General features: G+C 52.6%; 1 protein-coding gene across 1 annotated transcript in view; it reads right to left on the reverse strand.

Moving 5' to 3' along the window:
- Positions 1-4,027: 4,027 nt before the first annotated feature.
- The window catches only part of SBNO2 (strawberry notch homolog 2 (Drosophila)), a 68,947-nt gene continuing 49,669 nt past the window's right edge, over positions 4,028-23,305 (reverse strand). Inside the window, exons 6-32 of the mRNA XM_009331171.1 lie at positions 22,118-22,210; positions 21,389-21,485; positions 20,825-20,985; positions 20,240-20,373; positions 19,619-19,709; positions 18,109-18,252; positions 17,484-17,601; positions 16,946-17,051; positions 16,599-16,752; positions 16,030-16,206; positions 15,267-15,364; positions 12,682-12,764; positions 11,451-11,651; positions 10,731-10,906; positions 10,390-10,521; positions 9,970-10,105; positions 9,174-9,286; positions 8,588-8,659; positions 7,975-8,083; positions 7,581-7,655; positions 7,053-7,196; positions 6,757-6,851; positions 6,311-6,403; positions 5,960-6,091; positions 5,649-5,725; positions 5,278-5,468; positions 4,028-4,825 (exon numbers count right to left, since the gene is read on the reverse strand). Coding sequence (XP_009329446.1) covers positions 4,203-4,825; positions 5,278-5,468; positions 5,649-5,725; positions 5,960-6,091; positions 6,311-6,403; positions 6,757-6,851; positions 7,053-7,196; positions 7,581-7,655; positions 7,975-8,083; positions 8,588-8,659; positions 9,174-9,286; positions 9,970-10,105; positions 10,390-10,521; positions 10,731-10,906; positions 11,451-11,651; positions 12,682-12,764; positions 15,267-15,364; positions 16,030-16,206; positions 16,599-16,752; positions 16,946-17,051; positions 17,484-17,601; positions 18,109-18,252; positions 19,619-19,709; positions 20,240-20,373; positions 20,825-20,985; positions 21,389-21,485; positions 22,118-22,210 — 3,825 coding nt within the window. The 3' untranslated portion in view covers positions 4,028-4,202. The remainder of the gene's footprint in view (positions 4,826-5,277; positions 5,469-5,648; positions 5,726-5,959; positions 6,092-6,310; positions 6,404-6,756; positions 6,852-7,052; positions 7,197-7,580; positions 7,656-7,974; positions 8,084-8,587; positions 8,660-9,173; positions 9,287-9,969; positions 10,106-10,389; positions 10,522-10,730; positions 10,907-11,450; positions 11,652-12,681; positions 12,765-15,266; positions 15,365-16,029; positions 16,207-16,598; positions 16,753-16,945; positions 17,052-17,483; positions 17,602-18,108; positions 18,253-19,618; positions 19,710-20,239; positions 20,374-20,824; positions 20,986-21,388; positions 21,486-22,117; positions 22,211-23,305) is intronic.

Consider the following 23,305-nt stretch of genomic DNA (forward strand, 5'->3'; position numbering starts at 1 on the left):
GGCAAAGCCTGGGCACTCAGCAGCCCCCCTCCTGGCCCCGAAACCCCTCCTGGCCCCGAAACCCCTCCTGGCCCCGAAACCCCTCCTGGCCCCGAAACCCCTCCTGGCCCTGGCAGGGCAGCAAAGGGGACAGTTCCAGCAGTGGCACAAGCCATGGCCAGAAGCAATTACAGCAAAACAAAACCAAGTCATGTTGGGACACGGCGAAATACCTCGTGTAGCTGGAGACGTGTCTGACCACAGCTGCATCCATCCTCCTCGGGAAGTCTCGGCTGCAGCTTGTCGGTGCTTGCAAAAGCACAGCCTTGAACGGCCAAGTCCAGAGCGGGTCAGCGTCTCCGTGGGCAGGGAGAGCTCGTGTTTCACAGGTGACTTGCTGCGCTGCTTTGCCTCTTTTCCCCAGGGTCTGGGGGAGCTGCTGGGTCTCCCCTTAACGTCCACAGCCCCCAACCACCCTGGCCCCCATGGGGAGCCCTGTCCTCAATGCGGGGCCAAGGGTGGAGTGGGGAAGAGCCCCAGGGTCCTTGCTGGTCCCCACAAGTCGGAGCACATCAAGGATGCCAGGAGGATCCTGCTCGAGCCTGCCTGACCGCTCAGCCCCCCCTGGGGTAGGCGGGCCGGTTTCGGGAGCTGCCCCGCAGCCCCATTCCGTCTCGCCATGAACCCTCTCAGCAGCACCGCAACGCCCAGCCGTGCTTGCACAAGGCGAGGTGCAAATTGCTCCTCCATTACCAGCGCCCATGGCCCACCACCGTCCCACCTCCCGCAGGGACAGAGCGGGGCCGGCAGTGCCTGGGCGAGATGTCCCCGTGCCGCAGCAGCCCCAAGCGACAAAACAGCAACGGCTCGTGCTGGAGGAACATGCCTGAACAGTGGCTCCTTTATCTGTGTTTTCCCCAGCGAAGCCGGGAAGGAGCAGCCTCGTCGAAGGCCAGTGCTTGGGCTAGCGCCGGGGAGGATCCTCCCCCGCACGGACCCTGCCTGGCTCGGGACAGCAGCCCTCAACAGCCACCGAGTTGGTGACACAGCTGGAGATAAACAACGGCTCGTGCTGGAGGAACATGCCTGAACAGTGGCTCCTTTATCTGTGTTTTCCCCAGCGAAGCCGGGAAGGAGCAGCCTCGTCGAAGGCCAGTGCTTGGGCTAGCGCCGGGGAGGATCCTCCCCCGCACGGACCCTGCCTGGCTCGGGACAGCAGCCCTCAACAGCCACCGAGTTGGTGACACAGCTGGAGATAAACTCCAGCTGCTGGCAGGACCCTGGCCCTCAGATTCCCTATCCTGATCAGAGTCCCGGGTGGGATCCTGGGGCAGGTCTACACCTCTGGACAGACGGACGGACAGACAGAGAGCTGGGACTTACAGAAATCTCGTATGTGGCTTCCTTTCCATTTTTACTGAGCAGAATGAAAAATTATCCTTCTGAGGCAAGTAGAAAATTCAGGAATTATTAGTCAAAGGCACATATTCTAAAAAAATCTCTTTACATATATACATCTCAATTAATTATAAATACACATAGAAAAACAAAGGCAAACAACAAGCGGATTAAAAAGTGCTAACAAAAAGGTGTAAGGGAAGAAAAAAAAAGGACTCATTTAAAAATACATACAATCAGTAGGACAACTGCATAATAATTTAGTTAAAAGATATTGTTACATATTATTAACCCTGACAAAAACACAGGATCGGGGCAGGGAAGGGCTTCCTTGAAGGTGCTCTCTGTCTTTCCAGAGATCAGGGAGGGAGAATTGCATATATTTTAAAATTAATGTCAAAGCCACCAGGTAAGCCTCCGGGTGTCAGCGGAGAAGTGGCTGGCGGAGGGTGCCTAGCGGGAGAATTCCTCCTCGCTATTCCTGAGTTTAAGCCTCTCTGAAATGGGTTTTCCCGGCGTCCCTTTCTCTCCTCGCCGAGAATTCGGCGAGCGCCGAGCGAACGAACCAGGACACGGGCGAAGCCAGGGCCTCTCCACGAGCGGCGTGGACTGGGATATATTTTAAATAGAGGAGGGTCTGGGGAAGGGGAGAGCCTTGCTCTGTTCAGGACTAGGAAAGGGCTGTTGCGGCACCCCGAGAAAGCGGCGATCCCTGGCCGGCCCCGCGGCTAGAGGCGAGCATGGCTGCCATGAGCAAAGCTGCGGGAAAAGCACAAACCTCTCAGGGCAGCAGCAGGGCCCCGGGGCGGGGGCAGGCAGGGGCTCCCCATCTTTGGTGTTTACTTTGAGGTAAGGAGTTTTACTTGAATGCAGTAAAATGCAGCCCCGAGCGGCCAGGACTGCAGGGCTGACCCTGGCCAGGCGGGCTGGTGGGAGGCAGATGCCAGCTGGGGAGTGTGGGGGGTACGGACAAGCCCCCAAAATGAAGGGGAGGGACCAGAGCAACCTCAAAAATGAGCCCAGGCGTGCATCATGTGGGGCAGGTCCACGGTCTTAATGTGTCGGGGAAGGTGGCTCCCGTCTCAGCAGGAGCACGAACACTGCGGACACTGACCCAAAGCACTTCCCAACAGCAAACAGGGCGCTCGGCCAGTCCCTAAGCCCTGGGGGGGACATGGAAGGGGTCAAGGCTCTCTGCCTGGAGGAGGGGACTCAACCAGGCACTGTAAAGCTTCAGCCCCCTCAAGACTGACCTGTCAGGGCATGGGGGGGACCCCAGCAGAGGCCTCTCCTGGCTGGACCTCCCTTCCCCAGGTCCTCTCCGAGGAAGGGCCGGGCCAGCCAGGGAAGGTCTCGTGTCCTTCCCCTGAAAACATCCTGGTGCCACTTCTAGGAAATACCTCGATGACTCAAGGCAGAGAAAAGAAACACAGCAGAGGGGAGGCTTGTGGAGGAGCTGCCAGGCCTGGAGCACTCCAGCCAGCAGGCAGCTTCCTGCCAGACTCCTTAGATTAAAGAGAAAGAACAAAAGACAGTTTCCCCGGGACCTGCCGAGGTGAGATGCTGCTGGAACAGGGACGGTGGCAAAGGTGGCTGGAGGCTACCTTTGTCCTGGGGAGAAGGCAGCTCGCCCAGCCGCTCCTGGCCAAGGGGCAGTGCGTTGTCTGGGGCAGTGCTTTGCAAAACAGACCTTTGCTCTTTGGTACTGGAGGTTGAATTTGCAGCGTGAGCAGCGATATCGCACATCCCCAGCGCTCACCAGGGAACTCTTCCCTTCTGGGGCCTGGGAGCAGCTCTCACCGAGGTCAGCGGTGGGCAGGGCTGGGTCGCCCAAATCCAGACACCCGGGCCTGCGTCCACGGCCCAGACAAGGACAAGCCCTACAGAACAGGGCCGGTGAGATGGCCAGGTGAAAGGACACCACACGATAGCAGGAAGATGGACAAAGCACGGCCAGCCACAGCGACCTTGCGAGGCTAAAGTGCAGGACAGGCTGATGGGACATGCAGCCCTTCTGCTCTGGGGAATCTCCCCGTGGTCCCGGTGTGGCTGAGCTCTGACAAACTCACAAGCTCTGCCACGATACTGACAAACGAGGCACGGGTGCAGCCAGCTCCCACCCTCTCCTGCGGAGCTCAGGCAGCCCCAGAGGTGTCGTTGTCCCTTCCTGGGAAGGGCAGAGCAGGCACAGTCAGTTTTGCTTCTCTCAGCCACGCCTGCTCAGCCCTGCACAGAGGGACACTTGAGCTCAGTGGCTCCTGACTCCTCTGGGAGAGCATTCCCTTCCCCTTCACCCCTGCCTTCCGACCCAGCCCTCCAGAGCAGCCTCAAGGCCCACAGCAGGGCTGGGGCAGCCCAAGAGGAAAGCTGGCAGCAGCCAATGCAGACACAGTTTGGTCAGCCAGCTCTTGGGGGGACCAGCTGTCTGGGCTGGAGGGCTGGGGAAGGCACCACCCAGCTTGGAAACTCAGTAGTCTGCAGGGGGACGGGCACAGAGGAGGGGGCGTCTCTCCTCAGTCCTACACGGGCACTGACCTTTGAGCAGGACTCGAACACAGCAGAGACCATCAGTCCAGATCAGCTGAACTTGGCAGCACTCAAGTCGCCCCAAGCGCATGTTATATACAAATCTATACATGCCTGACTGTATATTATACATAAATAAACTTTTCTTTAAGGAACTATAGGGTTTTTTTTCTTCCCTCAAAAACAGAAAAGGGTCAGTCCAAACCAGTAGAAAAGCTGGGGCTCCCCAGCTCTCACCTCTGCACCAAAGGATATGGATCCACAGCAGCCAAGCATCACCTGGCGTGCCCAGCCGGCTTTCAGAACTCTGGGAAAGGCCCACTGAACTGGATCACACTCTGGCGCTCCTGGGGGAGTATGTTCTCCTGGGGGGCCCCATTTAACGTCCTTAGCATGTCCTCCAGGATCTCTCTAAAATTGATATTCCCATCCTGTTGGACAAAATCTTCCTGCTGCTGCTGCAGTGTCTGCAAGGGTCCTGGGTGAGGCAGAGGCAGGTGTTCATGCAGCGAGGAGCTCAGAGGCATGTTCCCCTCCAGGACAGGGGCCGGGCTCTTGAAGGCAGAAGGGTGGCTGAAGCCAAAGGGTAACCTGTGCTGCTGGTGTGGTTGGAGAACGGGCTCCGAGGGGAAGCACAACGCACCAGGCTCTGGGTTCATCACCACGTCGGGAATGCTGTTGCTGGGAGGGCTGTAGGTCAAGTCCAGGATCTCGTCCTGGCGCAGAGGGTGCCTGGGCAGGGGGACCCCGGGCCCCGTCTGCGTGAGGTCCAGGGGCTGTGGCAGGATGTGCAGTGGCAGGGAGAACTGCGGGCTCTGCTCTTGGGCCTGGAGGAGTCGGTTGTGCTTTCGCTTCACGTTCTCGTCCATCTGCTTCAGCTCCTCCAGCACCTTACGGACACAGCTCTCGGGGATCTTTATCCCTAGGGGAGGAATGTGCATCAGTCCCCAAAGCACTCCGGGAAGGGACAGGGCACTGTGGGGACAGAGGGATGGGCAGCAGCACTGGGGCCCATCTGTCAAGCACACTCCCAGCCTGCTTCGCCTCTCGGCCGGGCTGCAGAGCAGGGAGACGGGACTGTAACCAGAGCAAAAGCAGCTTCACGGCAGGCTCCTAGCAGGCAGCAACAGCACCGCTTCACATGGGCATGGAGCGGGCAGCTCCGGCCTGGCTCACACCCTCTGCCCAGTGGCCAAACACACACCAGGGTAGCCCCAGGTCGCCTCCTTCCCATGGGGTCACCTAAGCAGCGGGTGCTTCCAGGCTGGAACAAGCCCCTTTTTAGGAAGGGAATCTTGGCACTGGGCAGCGGGACCCCTTCTTCCCTCTCCTAAAATGTCCTGCTTCCCTTCCCCTTCCCAGCGCTTCACCCACCGACTTGTTTCTTCTTCTCCTTGGTCTTGAGGCGGACGATCTGCAGGTAGCTGGTGTTGGTGATGTCTGCCATGATGCTGGCGATCTTGCTCCAGACCCGCAGCAGGGCCCCACACAGCATGTAGTAGTGACGGAGGCGCATGCCCTGGAAGCACTCCTTCCCTTCCTGGATCAGCTTGCAGCTCCTGTTCCTTCAGTTCAAATGGGAGAAAACCACCCAAATCAGCACAGGCTCCCACGGCAGAGCAGGACCCCCCACCCACAGCCTCCCTGGCATGGTCCTTCCCCACTGCCACAGCCAGGGACCCTCTCCCCAACACCAACTCTGCCTTGGGGAGGGTAGGACAGGCTGGGGCTTGCAGATGCCTTACCAGACGGCATGGTTACACTTCTTCAAGGAGAAGTGGTAACTGCTCTCCCAGTGCTCCTTGGCTTCCTCGGGCAGCACCTGCAGAAGAAACACACAGCACTAGAGATTTTCCACTGTCCAACATGCAGCTGAGACTTGAAATCCAGGGTTGGGAGTGAGGACACGCGGGTGCTACCACTATCTCTGCCCAATCCACAACGGGCTACGAGGAGCTGTAAAGAGGTTACAGTAAATGTCCTTCCAAAGCCACCTCTGCCCAGAGAAAGAGGCTTTTCCCTCTCCCCACACTGGAGGGCTACAGCTCCCACCTACCCGCCGGTATTTCTTTTGCAGACTGTCCAGGCTCTCAGGCTGGCTTTGCTTCCCAATATTTGGCTTGTAGAGGATGAAGTTCTTCCCGCGGCTCTGCTCTGCCAGCAGACAGGTGTGTTTGCAGCCTCGCATCTGTCAGGGTAGAGCTGATGGTTACAGTCACAGCCTCTCTCCCCAAAGCCCATATTCCTCTAAACTAACCCCCTTCCTTCCAGGATTGAGGTTCCTGGAGGCATCTCCCAGCCCCCAGCAAGAGGTCAGACATAGACCTCTTACAGCCATGGTGGACCTTCTCCCATTGGAGTCATCCTCCAAGCTGAGGTGCCACCCTGGCAGAGCCCACGGACCTACCTTGTAGGAGAGGTAGAACCCATCGAAGGATCCTGTCAGTTTGAGTGACTTCTCATAAGCTTCCTCCCACTTTAAGCCTCTGTCGACACTGATCTAAACAGGGACAAACAGGGATTCTGTAACTTTAGAGCACAGGACAATTGCATCAGTGTCTGTCTCACAAATCACACCCCCAGCAAAAACTTGGTGCTGCTGTAGCCTAGAAACAGGCACTGCCAGACTGCCCTCCCGGCTATGGCAGCTCCGAGCCCCTGGGGCAGGACGGGGCCTCTCCTTGCCTCCTCCGTGTAACTCCCAGCATCAGTCACCTGCTCATGGCCAAGGCAGATGTGACACAAACATGACGCAAAGCCACAGGGCAGGGGGAGGGACCCAGCAGCTCACGGCCCCAGACTGGGAAGCACTGGAGAGACTGGACTGCAGAGATAGCTGTGCAGGCTGCCTACCTTATAAAACACGACCTGCCCATCCTGCGGGTGCCCAGGGGTCAGAAAGACCTCCTTGCTCTCCTCGTAGATCTCATCCACTCCTGGGGCTAAATCTGTAGAAGGAGAAAAGACTGCTGTAAGATACATCTTTCCGTACCGCCTCCTCTCCCTGCAAGAGTCTCAAGATCTGTGCTGTGTGGGGACACGGCAGTGCCCGAGATGGCCGTGGAACAGCCATCAGTCAGCACAGGGAGGAGCAGAGAACCTCAAGGGTGCAGTAGGGAGAGGTCTGTCCACCCCTCTTTTCTCCATACCTAGGATGCCCATGTCGTATTTGCCCTCCTTCTTGTCCTTTTCAATCAGATAGTCAAAGGTGTCAGAAAAATACTGGAAGAGCATGTTCTGCTTGTCCACCTCCAGACCCAGGATGCGGTTCAGGAACTTGGTGATGGAGCAGTCTGCAAGAGCGTGGCGGGTCAGGGAACGTGGCGCAGCTGGGCATAGAGCGCACCAGCACGCTCCTAAAGAGAGCCACCCAACAACAAACCACCCGACAAACCACCCGACGTCCCTTCCTGACAGCAGCACGGCGCTAATGCACAAGACAGCAGCCCGAGGGCTGTTCCTCCAGGCTGTGGTCAGCTGCCAGGCTGCTGCAGGGCAACGTGACCTGCAGCGTGGGCTAATCCCCGCAGGACCCTCCCCTCAAAGCAAACATCCTGCCCCGGCTGCACAGCAAACCCCTCGAGGCTGTGCTCCCATGCATATGGACCGGGTGGGCCATGACACCCCCTCCTCTTTCACTTCTCCCCTACGCTGGACAGGAAAAGCTTGACACGTACCCTTCTCCACTGAGACGGTGCCATACTTCATCTGATTGCAGCAGATCCCCACAGAGATGAGACCTTGCTTCATTTCTAGAACGGCAGAAGACAGCTTGTGCATTTCAGGGTTAAGCTTCTCCTCAGCAGTCCTGCAGGGCTGCTTTCCCTCCAGCTGTGCCCGTTATTTCACAGCTAAGCTTGTCCCAGACCCATTTTCCCCCACCTCTGGCAGGGTGACATGCATCTGGGTGGCCAATTGCCCTGCTCACTAGTGAGCTGCTAAGCCAGTGGTACTGTTCCCTCTCTCTGACCTTCTGCTCCAGCCCGCTGCTCGGTTCTTCAAGCGTCTCAAACCTGAGACCGACCCAGCCAGCAAGATGCAAAGAAACCCCAGAGCTGGTAATGCTCTTACCATGGAAAAATGCAGCCTCCCCTCTGTCATAGCTCTCGGGCACAGGAACTCTGTTCTCCGTGTGGTTGAGGATAGTGGAGAGAACTCTGTCTAGTGCTTTAGCCCCGTACTGTGAAAGGAGACAAGAATCACGCGTGGGACAAACCTGCGTTGGCAGCCCAGCGGTGGACTGAGTGTGTCACAACACTTCTGCTGGCACTCCAGAGAAAGCCATCGCCTCCCGAAAAGGCCACCGACCTGGTGGCTGTGCCAAGGGGGAAGCCACGTGTCAGGGGCCTCCTCTGTCCCTGGGGGACCAGAGTACAGGAACCTGCACGTCCGCACCCCGGCGCTGGCACCAGCTCCCTTGGGGGCAGAGGCCCAAGCGCCCTTCCCGGCTCCCCCATGGGAGCACAATCCTCTCACCAGCGTGGTGCTCAGATGCACAACGCTGATATATGAACTCAGTTCTGTATGCTGTACATGAGGCTACACGCGGGGAGCTGCGTGCTAGGCCAGATCCTGCCTGTAGATGCCAGCAACGATCTTCCTGGCTCTGGCTCCCACTGAAGGCACTTGCTAACTACAGCAACCCCTCCTTGGCTGAGCTACCCCGAGAACAGCCGAAAGTTACCTTATTCTCAAAGTTGTACTTGCTGAGGTCTCGGGATTCGGTGGCCCGGCGGTCTCCGTGAGTTAAGGCACCCTAGGAAGGCAGACCAAGCAAAAAATTCTTACTTTCAGCTGTTGCAAAACACCAGAGAAGGATGGCCAAAGCCATGTCTCAGAGGAGGCCAGGATAAGAACGTGCTGCGGGGAGGCAGTGTTGCTCTGGAATATTGGAGACTTTTACCAAAGTATTTGGGGATTTATCAGAAGTGAAGAAAAATGAAACAGAGACAAATTAATTATTCCATCAGCTTTCTGGAAACAGATGGGTTTACGCTCCTGTAACAGAGGGGGAATTCCAGCATCTGGAATTGGGTTCTGCTTCCCTGAAATTCCTCCTGATGCCTTGGTTATGTATTCTTCTTCACTTTCTTTCCCAAATCCCAGGATGCTGAAAGCTGCCTGCGTTCCACAACTGCATTACCTTCAGTCGGGGGTGATGCAATCCCCCGTACTAGTTACGTTGGCCATGCCAGTGGGAACACCGAAATGGAAGCTCTTCAGAGAGAATTGGAACTGACACATTAATCTCTTTGCTGCAAGGCACTTACTAGGCTCTCCAGACGTTTTGCCACGATGGATGCAAACCTCCTCTCCCCTGCCAGCTCAGAGATAAGGAAGACATACTCTGGAGCAGAAACCTGGTTTGATCGGTGCGTTCGACCTACAAGGACATGAGAACAGAAGTGAAAGAAGAGGTTGGTACAGCCTGACTGGTACGGGAAGGGAAGCTGAGCAGGAGGTGAGAGCACCAAAACGACCTTCCATCATGCTGGTTTTCAAAGGAGATCGCTCTTTGGGGTAAAAGGACAGAGGCACAGTCGCTTTCATCACCCTGGTGCTGCTGAGACCTTGGCAGAGTTGAGTTTATAGCCCTGACCCTCTGGGGCTGAGGAGTGACTCCTCAGTTTAAGCCAGGATGTGCATTATTTCTTTTGCGCTCACGTATTGAGGAACTGTCCCTCCCCATCCTACAGAGCCTCCCCAGGGTGGAACAGAAATCCCCAGGCATCCCCGGGCATGTTTTATGAGGAGACACTGGTAACATGTATGGGAGGGTTCCCCCTTCCCACACTGCAAATCACTCCTGAAGTCAACAAAAACCTTCCCCACAAGATAAATCAGTCACAACTGCTTTGTGTCTGCATTTCCATCCTAGCAAAACACGGGAGCACTGGGCTCTGCAAGGTGCCGTAACTCAGAAAGCTAAATACACCTGCCCCAGCTGCAGCACAAGCCTGGCTCGGGCGGCCACGCATGCCTTTCCTTCCCAGGGCTGCCAGAGGCTTCACGGCCTGAACCATGCTCAGGGGAAGGGGACAGTGACCAAGAACACCCAGCCCTCACCAAACTGCTGTATGGCCCGGTCTGCGCTCCAGGGCAACTCCAGCGTCATGTGGACCCGGCGCTTCTGGTTTTTCACCCGTCTGTCTGCTTGGAGAGAGATACCTGAGCTGGAGGCCTCAGAGATTATTGCTACAAGCTAAGGGAGAGACAAGAAGTGAGAAAGGGGAGTCAGATTCCTGGACATCTGCAAAACTGCTTCAAGAAACAGCCCACAGCACAACTCCCCAGCCCGTGAAGGGACCCAGGACTCCTTGTCACCTTCCAGCAGGTCGGTCAGACAGTCAGAAAAGCTGCAGAGCCTTTTTGGCCTGAAGCTGGCAAGGCAAAAGCATGCAAAGGCACCCTCCCTCTCCTTCCCCTCTCAGTGTACTCGCTCCCATGCAGGTGTTTGGATGTTTCCTTGGCTCGAACCCAACTCACCTTCTCCCCTTTCATAAAACGTTCCTTCTCCTTCAGGTTGACGTGGTCTATAGAGAGGCCTTGCTCTGCACGAGACTCGAACATGACAGAGCCGTCCGGTCTGCAAACTACCCGGCCCTTCCGCCCCGTCATCTGCACACACCACACAGGAGAGAGAGAGGCTGTTAGCAGAGAGGAGAGACCTGCACGGCGCAGCAAGTCAATTTAGAAAGCCAATTCTCAACAGCTTTTTCAGACTGCAAGGAAGGAGAGGAAACCCCCTTCCAGCAGGAACCCCCTTTGCTGGCCCCTTTTCCTGTCACCCAGTGCCACCAAAATATACTCTTGATTGTGAGGAATACCTCAGCCACATGCTCCGGGCCCCCAAAGTGATTGATCAGTTCATCCAAGGTATTGAGAGGTAGCTCTTTGCCCAGTGCTTTTACTTTTGCTAGGAGGTCCTGCTTCATCTTTTCCACATGTTCGAATTCTCTCAGGCCATGTATCTCTTTCTGGGAGGGCAGCATGTGAAAATTATCTGGAATGTAAAATGCAAAAGTTTAGAGTCACCTGATAATTGCAAATCAGAGAGGGGGGGAAAAAAAGTCACAAAGGGCTTCTAGGGGCACTATCTGATGAGCAGGCAAAGACACCTTGACTTGCAATAAATGCTGCTGAGCATGGAGTGAATTCCCTCTGTGCTTCCCCCTGTTTTGGTAGGGAATTCTTCCTGCTCACTGATCACAGCAGGTTAATGTGAATCAACCTCACAAGCCCAAGTCTGACCATCACAGGATAAAACCTAGCCAAGACCACAAGACTGTCCCAAGCACAGAAGGAGCTTCACCATTCCAAGACGACACCAAGAACATCTCAGCTCATCGACTCTGCAGTCCCCTTAGCCAGACCCTCCAAGGGTCATGTCTGATCTGGCACTGTCCATGCTTGCAGGGCACTGGGGTGGGTGGCTGCCTCCAGCTGCACACCCCAGCACTGGCTGCCATGCACTAGAATGAAGTGACTCCGGTTCCCAGCTCCCCCCAGGGAGGAAGGAGCTAACCCCGTGCTGCTGCTCTGCTTACTTCTGTCCTCAGCTGCGAAGCCGTTGTAGGTGTGCTCAACGAAGATGACATCGTCCGTCTCAAACACGGACTCCGGGGAGGAGTTGAAGTCACTGTCGAGCCCCATGTCGGAGTCGGTGCTGCTGTCGTCGCTGATCTTGATCACACCCGCGGGTTCACACGTGCCTTTCAGAGCCTTGGCGCAGCGGCCCCTCTGCTTCCCTGCAAGGGAGAGCGAGCGGTGTCAAGGGAGAGTCCCCAGCCTCCTGCATCAATGCAGAACAGCAAGTGCCAGCTCAGAAAGAGGAAGAGGAGGAGAAATCACAAAATAGCTGAGATTGCCCCAAATGAAAGGCTGATCTTGGAGAGACAGAGCCTCTCAGGGAGGGGCGGGGGGGAGTTAGGAAGGGAAGGAGAGAGGGGGACGGAGAGAAAGGAAGAGAAAGGAAGAGAGAGAAAGGAAGAACAAGGCAATCTTTATCAGGGCTGAAGCTAGTTGCACACGTCAGGATGAACACACAGCCGGCTCTAAGCAGTGCTAACTCCTCAGAGGAAGGAGTCCGCAGGTTTGACTGCCTCCAGAGGAATGTGCAGGACACGGGAAGGTGCCAGTGTTTCGGGATGTCGTTTACTTCCAAGCACAGTAAGACATGCCCCTGCTGTGTGAGAGGGTTCACAAACCAGCTTGCACAGGCTGCTCTGCAAGAGCAGCCAGTCAGGACAACCTCCACAATCTGCCAGTGCTGCTGTCCCCCTCTTCCTCCTTTCCCGCGTCCCACTGGAGGAGAAATCCCAAAACTCTTCTTACCTGCAGCCGCAGCCAATAATTTGGCAGGGAAGTGATTTTTTTTTCCCCAGGTCACCTGCCATGCTATAAGTAAGGGGTAGTGGAGAAACCCCCCCTTGCTGCAAGAGGGCTTCAGACATGCAGCCAGGACTCTTGTGCAATCTGCCCACCAGTCTAGGCAAGGAGGCGGCTGAGGGAGAGGGGCATAGCTACCGGGCAAGTGGTGGAGGTGAGGACCTACACTGTGACAGGGAATTGGGTTAGAGGGAGGAAAGGGTGAATGACCTAGAGCTGCCGTCCTCCAGATGAGAGAGAGTGATGGGAGATGTGCAGGAGGGCAAACTGAAACCAGGGCAGAGTAGCAAAAAGCATGAAGTAGGGAAAAGGGAAAAAGAAAAAGCTGAGTGGCTGGGGTGAAGCAGCAAGGCAGGAGGTCAGATGCTGGGCAGTGGAGTGTGCTCTTACGTTTTCTTTTAATGCCAGTTCCTTTTTCTCTCTTTCTTTTGGTTGAAGGAAAGTGCTTCTGAATTAGTGATAGAAAGACGCCTCTGAAAGTAAGATGCAAAATTTATTCTAGCTACCAGGAATAGGAACATCTGCCGGTTATCATGTAGCAATGTGTATTTGAGATAGCACCACATTTCATGAAAGAGGGGTAAATCCTGCACCACAACTACCAGCGCGTGATCAGCCAGCCACTGGTACGGCATGGCTCTCCAGAACAGCAGCACCTCAGACTGAACATGTTTCACCAAAGGGTTCTGCTGGGAGACACAGAAGTTGGCCACGGGAGCGTGGGCTGCGCCAGCAGATCCTCGGCCGTGAAATGGGCATGCTGAGGGATGCAAAGCACTGTAACGCCGGGAAAAACGCTCTCTGCCGCGGCCTCCCTGCTGGCGGAGGGAGCGGGGCTGTTCCAGGGAGACACTGCAACAGACCATGTGGCATGCCAAAGTTGCAAGACCTTTATATAGCAACTAAGAGGGAATTTTAAATGGGAAACACTATACTGGGAAGCCGTTACATCACTACTGAAAAATCCAGTAAGTCCCAGTGTCCCAGCCCCTCTCCATGCTCTGACAGCAGAGACCACCGTCAGGCTGTCCAACAAATGTGCTCCACCAAGTCCTCTGAATAACTGGACGTGGGCCTGCTTGCCCACGAAACAGAGAAAAGTGACAAAACACGGATACGTAGTGCTTTCAGGTGAATGGAAAAAATCATAAGAGGTGGAAAACAAATGTTTCTGTGGGCTGTTCTGCAAATAAAAGAGCAAATGCTTGAATGTTGATCATGTTGGGTGGGGATGTACCCCCAGTGCAATGAGAAGGCAGTGCTGAATGATCTCTGGTTGGAAAAAAAAAATAATGTTGAAAGCAACAGCTGAGAGGTATGGACATGACAACTCGCCCGTGTGAGAAAAAGGGAGTCTTGGGAACCAGGGAGGGAGCTCTAAGACCCTTGGAGTGAGGGGCTGAAGGAGACAGAGACAGCACCACTCCCTGAAGCGGCAGAGCCCTGTGCTGGCTATTAAGTGATTGCAATTACACGGCACCAGAAAGAGCCCTTTTGTCCTGTGTGCTGGGGGGGACCCTGGGCTCAAAATGCAAAGACTCACTCTCGGGTCTGGAGCCTCCCTGCCATGAAACCTTGCTCGTTTTTCCCGACACTTGCAACTCCCCGTCTTCCCTGCAAACAAAGGGTTGGGCTGGTATTCACTCACTGAACAATCCGTTTATTTTTAACCCCGTTTCTCGGCATCTTTTAAACAACTGCTTCTTCCCAGCACACTCCCCTCAAGAAATCCCCTGAAGTGCTGTAAAACCAGGACGCCGCAGTTGGAGGCTCAGCAGATGCCAGGAGACACTCAGTTATCTGGCCAGTGCTGCTGAGCAAAGAGCTCTTGCCTCTAGAACTGGGGACAGAGCCGAGCAGTGCGCGTGATCACTAACAGACCCTTCCTCCTTCGACAGCTGAGCAAGGCTCAAAGGGACCATGTAGTCCTCTAGACTCAATTCCTCTGAATTCTGTGACATGAAAAACAATCCAAGAGACTAAATCAATCCAAGCAGTCGTTAGACTTGCCTTGCGCACTGTCACCAAACTGGTATTTGTTTTTCAGGAATGGACTGGGGACAGCAGAGTGACACAGACCAACACAACCCCTCCATCCACAAGGGAGGACAGCTTTGCCTAAACTGGACACGTACTGTCTCTGGCATCTCTCATTGCTTTCACCCGCGTTAAAAGTCACTTCAAAAGAAAACAATAACAGCCCTGTCACCTGCAGTACAGAGGAAACACAACTCAACCCAACGTCCCAGGTTTTCGTCACCCATCGTGCAGGAACAGCCGCGTTCATGGGACAGGCTAGTATTCTGAAAGCTGCAGAAATGTGGGGGAGCATAAGCCTCATTCTCTGCTGAAAGGGTAGCAGGAGTCCTGCTGCTGGCTCCACTGCAGGCACAACCAACTCAGCCTTTAGCTAGGAACAAAGGCAACACAACCAGGACACTGCAGAAGCCCGGCAACTGAACAACATGTCCTGCCCTGTACATGTGCTGAAAGCCAACACCGGCAAATCTAAACTCCTTGGACCATTCCTTCCTCTCACTGCTCCAGCAATGTCGCCTCACATTATCATCCCAGCCTCTGTCATTACACGAGATTCTCTTGCTCATTTCTCCATTCTCCACAGCCCCGTCTTCCAGACTCAGACCCACACAAACCACATCTGAGCTCACATTTCTGGCTCTCCTACACCTGCCAGTTCCTTTCAGTGTGTAGAGTTGGATCAGGCTGTTCGTGCAAGTTTGGACCACAGGAAGTTTCAAAATCCAGGATCTAGCTCATAAAGTCATGCTGAAGAAATAGTGCCTCAAGGACCCAGCTAAGTATCCTCTCTATTTAGAGTCTGTATAGGGCGAGGCATTATGAAACTGCATTTCAAGAACTGCAGGTGATAAGCGGCCCCAGGGCAGGGCTTTCCCTAGCACGCCTCCAGCCTCCCATGCATCTCCCCAGCAGAAAAACAGGGATTTTTAACTCACTCTGCAGCAGAGACAAAACAATTTAGATGTCCATCGTTCTCATCCAGGACTTCTCTGGTGCGAGCCTCCCCAGTGGACTGCAGGCCGATGACGATACACTGCAGGGAAACACAAGGGACAGCACAGCAAGGCGTCAGGGAGGCTGTACCGCAGCCGGCGTCGGGGCAAACAGCTACAGGCTCAAGAGATTGTATTTCACAGTCCCAGGTACGTTTCCCTCGGACCCTGTCGCAAATACATGTTGGGCCTGTAGCAGAGCTCCTGATCAAGAACCACCTCAAATTTTTCAGCATCCAAAACCGTACATCTGCTCACACCGCAGAGAGGATGACTCTGATTACAGAAGCTAACTGACTTTGCTAGGTTGTTTCTGCCTAAAATTCCCAAATTGCATCCAGACGGATGAAAGGACAGGGCTGCGCTCAAGGTGAAGGATCTGGTACCTCTTCTAGCTTGAACACGATCCAAAATACTGTTTCAGATCAGCTTGCCCACATCTACCATAAATGAGCAGTGGGTAAAGCCTCAGAAGACGAGACCATGTTAACTCCCCAGTATAATTTACCGTGAATGTTCTCAGAAACCTGGATACTGCACTTCATTCTGGTTAATCTGGAGAGAAATTCATCCTTAAAGAGGTTTGAAATTGCGTTCAAGTCAAGCTGAATAATAATTAAATCCCTCTGGTTACAGACTACAAAAAGATATCTTATAACGTAAGACTGATGGCTGCTGCCACTGCAGCGAGGCTCCGATACCACACCTTATCCTTTGCCAGCTCTTCCTTGGCAAGCTCAACGAGTCGCCGGACTTTAGCAGCAATGCAGAGATACTTGAAGAAGCGCTGGTGAGCTGACCAGAACTGACCCCACAAGGATTTCCGAGACTCCAAGCCGATCCAGTCGGCTGCCTGCTGGAACACCATCAAGGCCTCTGCCCACTGCAGACAATACCGAGAAAGGCTGAGTTAATAATCTTAGTTTTCTTTTTCATTACTCTGTGCAGAAGGGTATTAGAACAGTCTGGGGTTTGATAATCTGATTTAACATCAGTATTTATGTCGCTGTGTTAGGCTGAATGAAGTCTGGTCATTCTCTCTGTGCTAGCATGATGTTGCAAGCTCTGGTTTGCAAATACGGAACTTTTATATAGAAGCAAAAAACAGATGACAACTTTTTATGTAAGCTGAGCACGCGTACCCCTCTTCTTTCTTATAAACAAAGTCTGTGGTCATGACCACATTTAGGGTCCTCAAACCCTCCCACATAACATGTGGCCATGCCCAAAGCGCAATTAAACATCAGTCTCCCCGCTGCAGTGGGACCAGCTCACCAACTTCGCTGCCTTGTCGTAGACAATCTTGTACTGCTGATCCAGCGGGATCTCCTCGATTCTGAAGGTCACTCCAGTGAAACTGAGCTGCCTGGCAATGTACATTCCACTGACCTTCATGTCCATTGCCACGATCTCCATTGCACCAACTCCCCTGGGAGAGGAAGAGAGCTGTGAAACCCCTTCCTCTGCTACAGGGCAGCGTAGGGTAGGTGCCTCTGCAGAACCACCACCTCTCCTGGCTCAAGCTGTCCTCAGACACTGTCCTCAGGCAGTGCACCCACTTCCCAAACAAAGGCTGCTACAAAATGCAAGCCACGTGAAAAGGGATGCTGGACATGACTTACCTCTTTTCAATTGCATGCAGGAACTCATCAAACGCTCTGAAAGGGGTGCCCTCCCCCCAGATCCCCAGGCGGCTCATGTAAATCATGTTTTTTGGCTCAGAGGCACCTGTTTGAACAGAACTCACTGTTAGCAAAACCACAGAAGTTGTGAATAGTTTTGACTCAAGTACAGTGAACTCTCCAAAGGATGGTCATTTGCCATCATGCCTCAGGAGACCCAAGGACCTTTCCAAACATTGCCCTCCATACACTAAGTGGGCAAGCATCATCATACAGCTGAACAGCTGGCCAGGAACAAGTTGAACTGGAGAGAAATTAGTCTGACTTGCCAAAAAGTCACGAGTAATGGGCAGCGATGGGGCTCGGGGTGGATCTTAGCACCCTAGGCTCCCCTCTAGCATTGCAGTACCATTCACCTCTTCTTGCATGGACTGTACTCTCAGTGTTTGTGCTCACACCTCAAGGGCATCCTTCAGATCACGGAGGTGATTGGCGACTGTTTACGCATGGCACCCACACAATGCCGAGAGAAGCTTACCTGTGGCACTGGCATAAACAACCCTCGCTCGAGGCAGTTTGTTCTGAAGGTCCAGCACTGCTTTGCCCATTTTAGTAGAGCTGGCATTTTTGGCTTTGTGGCATTCATCAAACACAATCTGGAGGGGAACGTCAGTTAAGGAGAAAGGATCTATTTTCATCAAGAGGATGGGAGCAGACAGAAAATACAACCCAGCCTCCTCCAGCCAACTGAACAACCAATCCCAGTATCAACAGGACTGACTCGTTCCTCACACTGCATGAAATCTGTTGGTTTTGCCTAGTCCTCTGCTCCTCAGAGCCTGAAGTCATTTCCCCCTCCCTCTCCCTTCACTTCCAAGGTGTGTCTTGTCTTGTATTGCTGAGGGAGAAGAATGCTGAAAAGGTTAATCCCAGCTGCATTCCTCTCCTCCTCCCATTAACACTTCGAAGGAGGAGAGAGGAGCGGGGGGGATGCATGTGCTTACAGCATTTAAATATCTACCGCAGGCACCAGGCTGCTCGGCACAGCTGCTCCCAGTGACTTCAGATAGCCCCAAGCTCTTTGTTCCTTGGTGAAGTACAATCACAAGCATGCAATTCTTCTCTTTCTCTGGTTTTGTTTTGGTTTTTTTTTTAAAGGATACAACTCCATCAAAATTTTCCCTGCACCAGTCCAAAATCTGTTTTAAGCGTGTCCTGTGCTGCCCGCCTGCCTGGCTTTCACCAATCAGCGCAGAATAAGTGGCAAAGAGGACTCCTTCTGAGGTAGCTGTGTCACCATATTTAATCTGCAGAAAGGAAGAACAAGAGCACACACGCTCACGGTGCTGGTCCTCAGTATGTCGCGCCCATTCTTTGCCCACAATCAATACTGCTGACTGTGCTGTGACTGTGCAGGACACATGCTCCTGCCTCCAAGAACAAAACCCAATCTGAGAGCAGAACAGACAAAAGACTGTTGGTAGCTGACGTCTTTAGCACTTCTATTTGGCACTGAGATACGGTGATGACAGGGACTTTAAATGTCTGGACAAGTTCCACTAGCCAATCTGTCAGCACATCTGGATGCACGCAGTGAAATGTGGAGGCCACGCTAGGATTTCAATTTTCTGGCCAGCTGAAGTCGCTTCATTTTTTTAAGCAACAGTTTAGAATGTTTAATTGTTTTGAACCCTCCCATCCGTTTTAATTACTTCTAGAAAATAATTTTCTCGTTGACCAGGTGAGATTGTTGCTGATCTTTCTGTCATGGGTCCCACCTGTAATGAAATAAAAGGTAGGGGAAAAAACCCCATGGTCCCAATCTGAAGAAAGTTCCATTTAAAGCCTTTTTGGTCTGAAAACAAACATCCCTTTCAGTCTTTTAATAGAGTGCATTCAGAGGTGTCGAACACATGTGGTTTCCATTGGCTTCGTAAGAGCTGGTTGTTCAACACCATTAAAAACCAGAGGGGAGTGTTTCAGTGAACTGGCCGGCGGTGTGGCAAACACAAGCCTGGACAAGGCCGATGCACTGGACAAGAGACTAAAGCACAGGCTACGAAGAACCCTGTGAATAGCCACTACGCAACTACCGGTCGTTTCTTTTGAGAAATACTTCATCCTCATCACTGAATAACTGGAAGAAGGTCTGAAAATTCTCTGATTCGCTCAGCTGGGGGGAAATGCCCACGTGCTCAGCCACGGCACTGTGCGTCTGCAGCCCCCTGCCAGGCACCAATCTGGGCATTTACATGTGCTCCCTTACTCGCATGCTCTGAAAAGCAGTTCCATGAAACCAGCACGGGGAAATGCTAGCCCAGGAGAGCAGAGCACGGCCCCGTCTAACAGGAGCTGTTTCCTCCGCAGGACTCTTCAGAACGGCGAGAAAGGTTCAAGTCCTGCTGTACTTTGCACTTTTCTGGAGACACTTCTCACTCCCTGCAGGAAACAGCTCTGTGCTCACAGTGCAGCCCTGCAGAGCGTACAAAAATAGCAAGAGTCCGGAGTGGGAAGAGCGCGCTGAGAGAAGGGAACACCAAGCAGCTTGCTGTCTGCTGCTGCCTGTGCCACCAGCCACGCGGAGGCAGAAGCGACTGCTGCTTTACATGCTAAGGCGGATCCATCTAACTGCTACTGTAGGCTGATTACACCATTACAACTTCTCTCCCCTACCTTATTCAAAGCATGCACAGGAATGTGGGAGGCTTCAATGTCCTTCAGGTCCCTTTCAGCATCATACTTGAGATCATTGGAGACGCTGAACCTGCAAAGCAAGACGTGGGTCTGGTTATCTCCTAAGGAGATAGTTGGGGCATGCACAGTGATTAATAGCTCTGACTAAAGCAATAGTAGGTGTGCAAAACCGTCACATTTCCAACTGCCCACACACCTCAACGCAAGATCCTACAGCAGGCTCCAGTCTGCCACTTACAACAAGCTGTGTGTATTCTGCAGTAAAACTCCATACTCTAGGGGCTTGAGTCGGCACCCGGGAAGTCCACGAATACCCCTCCGCCGACTTCAGAGAGAGTGGGGATAGGCTTGACATTGCACTCCAAGTAGTACATAATCTGCTATTTCATAGTGACTCATTCTCCATCACCGCTGTAGGGGAAATACTCCCGTTTCACAGAGAGCCAACAGGCACAAAGAGGTGGAAATGACTTACCAAAGGCCACAGCATGAGTCAACTATAAAGCCAACATCAGCACTAAGGAATTCCTTACTCCCAGATCTAAACTAACTCCAAGGTCTTACGGGAAAAGAGAAAAAAAAACCACCCAAACAACTCACCACAGAGCTTTTTTCCTCCCTTTAAGATAATTTTCAAAGATGATGCCCGCAACTGTCCTGCCCTTTCCAACTCCAGCACCGTCCCCAATGAGGAACCCAGCTCGCTGCCCACTGGGTAATAAAACTTCATGTTGCTGAAAAATCAAGAACAGAACTGGAAATTAAACTGGATTTGCTGTTACTAACAGCTTTCATGTGAACTTATAAGAGCACCACTTAACCCTTTCACATATCCCACCGATGCAAGTGCATTTCCTGCTCAGATAAAAAAAGGAATGGTCAAGTGTCATGGCCAAGCTCACAAGTGGCAGTTCACAGAAAAGGCCCCCAGACCCCTAACGTTAAAGCACTCCCCTCTGCAACAAAAGTCAAGAGATCTTGCCTCTTTGGGAAACAGACCCCACAAAAGTCCCCGGCTTCAAATAATCCTTTCAAAAGGCATTTAAAGTGCCATATGCCAAGGCTTCTGAAGTTTCATCACCTATATTAAAGGTTATTTTAAAACACACTTGAACATCTGTCCACACAAAAGGTAGTTTCTTTCTAGTGTAAGGCATGCAAACTGGGCAAGGTGGAGCCACATACCTGGCAGGCATAAATGATTGCTTCCAGCTGTAGTGCAGAGAGTGACCCTTTGTCGGCAACGGAGGACGGCAGAGAAAGGCTGTAGGTGATGTCGGGTGGGGGGACGCTGGACAGAGTGCTCGTTTCAACCACGAGGTCAGGGTGGTGCTTCCCAATCTTGGCTAAATGACAACACAGAAAACAGATAACTCAAGATCTTCGCTCCCACGGGGCACCTCAAAAAGCACTGCAGACCTCCCATTAATAGTCTGTAGCCCTCTGCTCAGGAACAGAAGAGACAAGCCTGCTCTTCACTCTTTTGTTCCATTGAAATTTCAGATTGCCAAAAACAAGTCATGCCTCCCCCAAAAGCAAGCAACAGAAAAGTGCTCTGTTAAATTAGCACAGCACCAACAAAGGATCAGTACACTGGTAAAATTTTTCTAGAAAATCACAAAAATCTGTGGGATGTGCCACAGCAAATACCATATACTGCTTACAGGAAAATAAGGGAGCAGTTAATTAGGTTGGTCCACAATGGAGTTAACAGAACTTCCCATACTCATGTGGTGGCAAGACACTCACACTTTGAAGGTATATATTCTGCATAGGTCTCTGTTTGCCCCAACTCTTCTGTTTCTTCCTCCTCACCTTCATCCTCCTCATCTGCAGGAGCCTGAGACTGAACAGAAACGCAGCATTGACCAAATGTTAATGTTCTCGCTGAACTACGGACACACGCAGTGCTACACAGTGCCAGAAACTACCATTTAAACCATCCCTATGCAAATTCACAAACCCTTCAAATACAATTCATCTCATTTATAGACTACAGCAACACAAGGAAAACCATCTGTGAGAGCCCACCCGGGGGCCCAGCAAGTGCTTTAAGAGCTACTTTCAATGCCTAGTCCACACCAAATTAGGGAAGGATGTTATCATCACTTGTCAGAGAGGCTGTGGGCTAGCATGAATTCTGCCCAGCTGTGGTCTAATCTGGCCCTGAGTAAGGGACCTAGACCAGCTTTAAACTCAGCATGGCACTCAGCAGCATAAAGCAAAGCCATGTAATTCCAGGAAGAGCAGCCTCTATAGACAGTGGTGGTTTAGCTGTAAAGAAAGGCCAAATAATTCTTTAACGTAGCGAGGTTCCACCAAGGGAAACATAAGACACTTCTGGGAAAGGGCAGTGTCCGATTTTCTTGTCTCGCTCCCTCTGAAGGGAAAACAGTCAGAACTGCCACCCTCCACACTGCGACGTTACCAAGTTAAGAGCCTGGGGTCCAGTCCTACTGAAGCCACTGTCGTTCTCACCTGGTAGCTTATGAGGAGCGGGGTGTTGGGGACAGCAGGAACATGGTCATTCAAACTGTTTAAGCCAGTGAACGATCTGCTGGGTGAGAACAGCTGGAACAGAAAGAGTGCAGGTGAGAAAGCAGTCTTAACCCTCAGCCCTCCATCCCCAACAAGTATGAAAACAGGACAACAGTAGAGATACCTGTGCTCTGTACTCAGATCTTACACTCTGATGCTGTCAGTTGGCTTTAATACTTTCTGTTTGTGAATGAAAAGCCCTGGGCAATAATTCTGGAAACTAATAAATCTTGCAAATGCCATACATGCCTTTGTCAACACACACAGGGAATAACTGACCAAGGTAAATACATTCCTGCAAGAAGTGTGAACATTTTGTGCGTGTGCCCACGTGTGATGAAAGCCTGCAGGGACACATGTCCTCCCACACCTGCAGGATGGGAGTCTTTCTGCCGCCAAACTACACAGCATTAAGATGGGACATCCCAAAATGGCATGTTTTGCCTTTAAACACGAGATCTCAGGCATAAGCCCACCTTTCATACACCTCCCGTTAGCACTAACAGATTACCTGTGCAAACGTTGCCACTTTCAAAGGACTCTTACAAGCCAGCAGTCCCTGTCAAGACCTGATCGAAGTTTATTATGGGAATACTGGATTTGCTCTGCACTGGAGCAGTTACGTTAGTCGCTGTTTTCCCATTTGCTTCAAAGGGAGCTCTGTACAAAACTGCTCTGCCGTTCCCGACAAGACAGGTCCTTGTTAAAAGGAGCTGTGTAGATTCTCATTGCGGGATGGCGTGTTTTATTCTGAACTGGTGAGTCCAACTGAGAGCTCTGGGTTGGATTTGCTAATGGAAGAGAAACAGCATCACTTTGGGGACCAGAAGGGGAGACTGGAGCACAGCTGAGGAGATCCAAACAGGGGGATTAGGAAAGACTGAACAAAACTGCAACCAAAAGCCATCGCTGGGAAAGGACCGAGCATTAAATCAACACTTCACATCTTCTTACAAACTGCCCTTGAGGCAAGCATTTACTTAACGATTTTGCAATTTTGTTTTTAGCATTAAAACCACTGTTCAAAGTAATGAGATAACTGCACCAGAACACAACCCGTGGGTCAGCACCAATTAACAGCTGCCCTGAGGTTAAGGACCGCTATCCTTTGCCTGAGACCACCAAAGT

Source organism: Pygoscelis adeliae, unplaced genomic scaffold (genome assembly GCF_000699105.1).
Source record: "Pygoscelis adeliae isolate BGI_AS28 unplaced genomic scaffold, ASM69910v1 Scaffold669, whole genome shotgun sequence".
NCBI classification, from domain to species: domain Eukaryota; kingdom Metazoa; phylum Chordata; class Aves; order Sphenisciformes; family Spheniscidae; genus Pygoscelis; species Pygoscelis adeliae.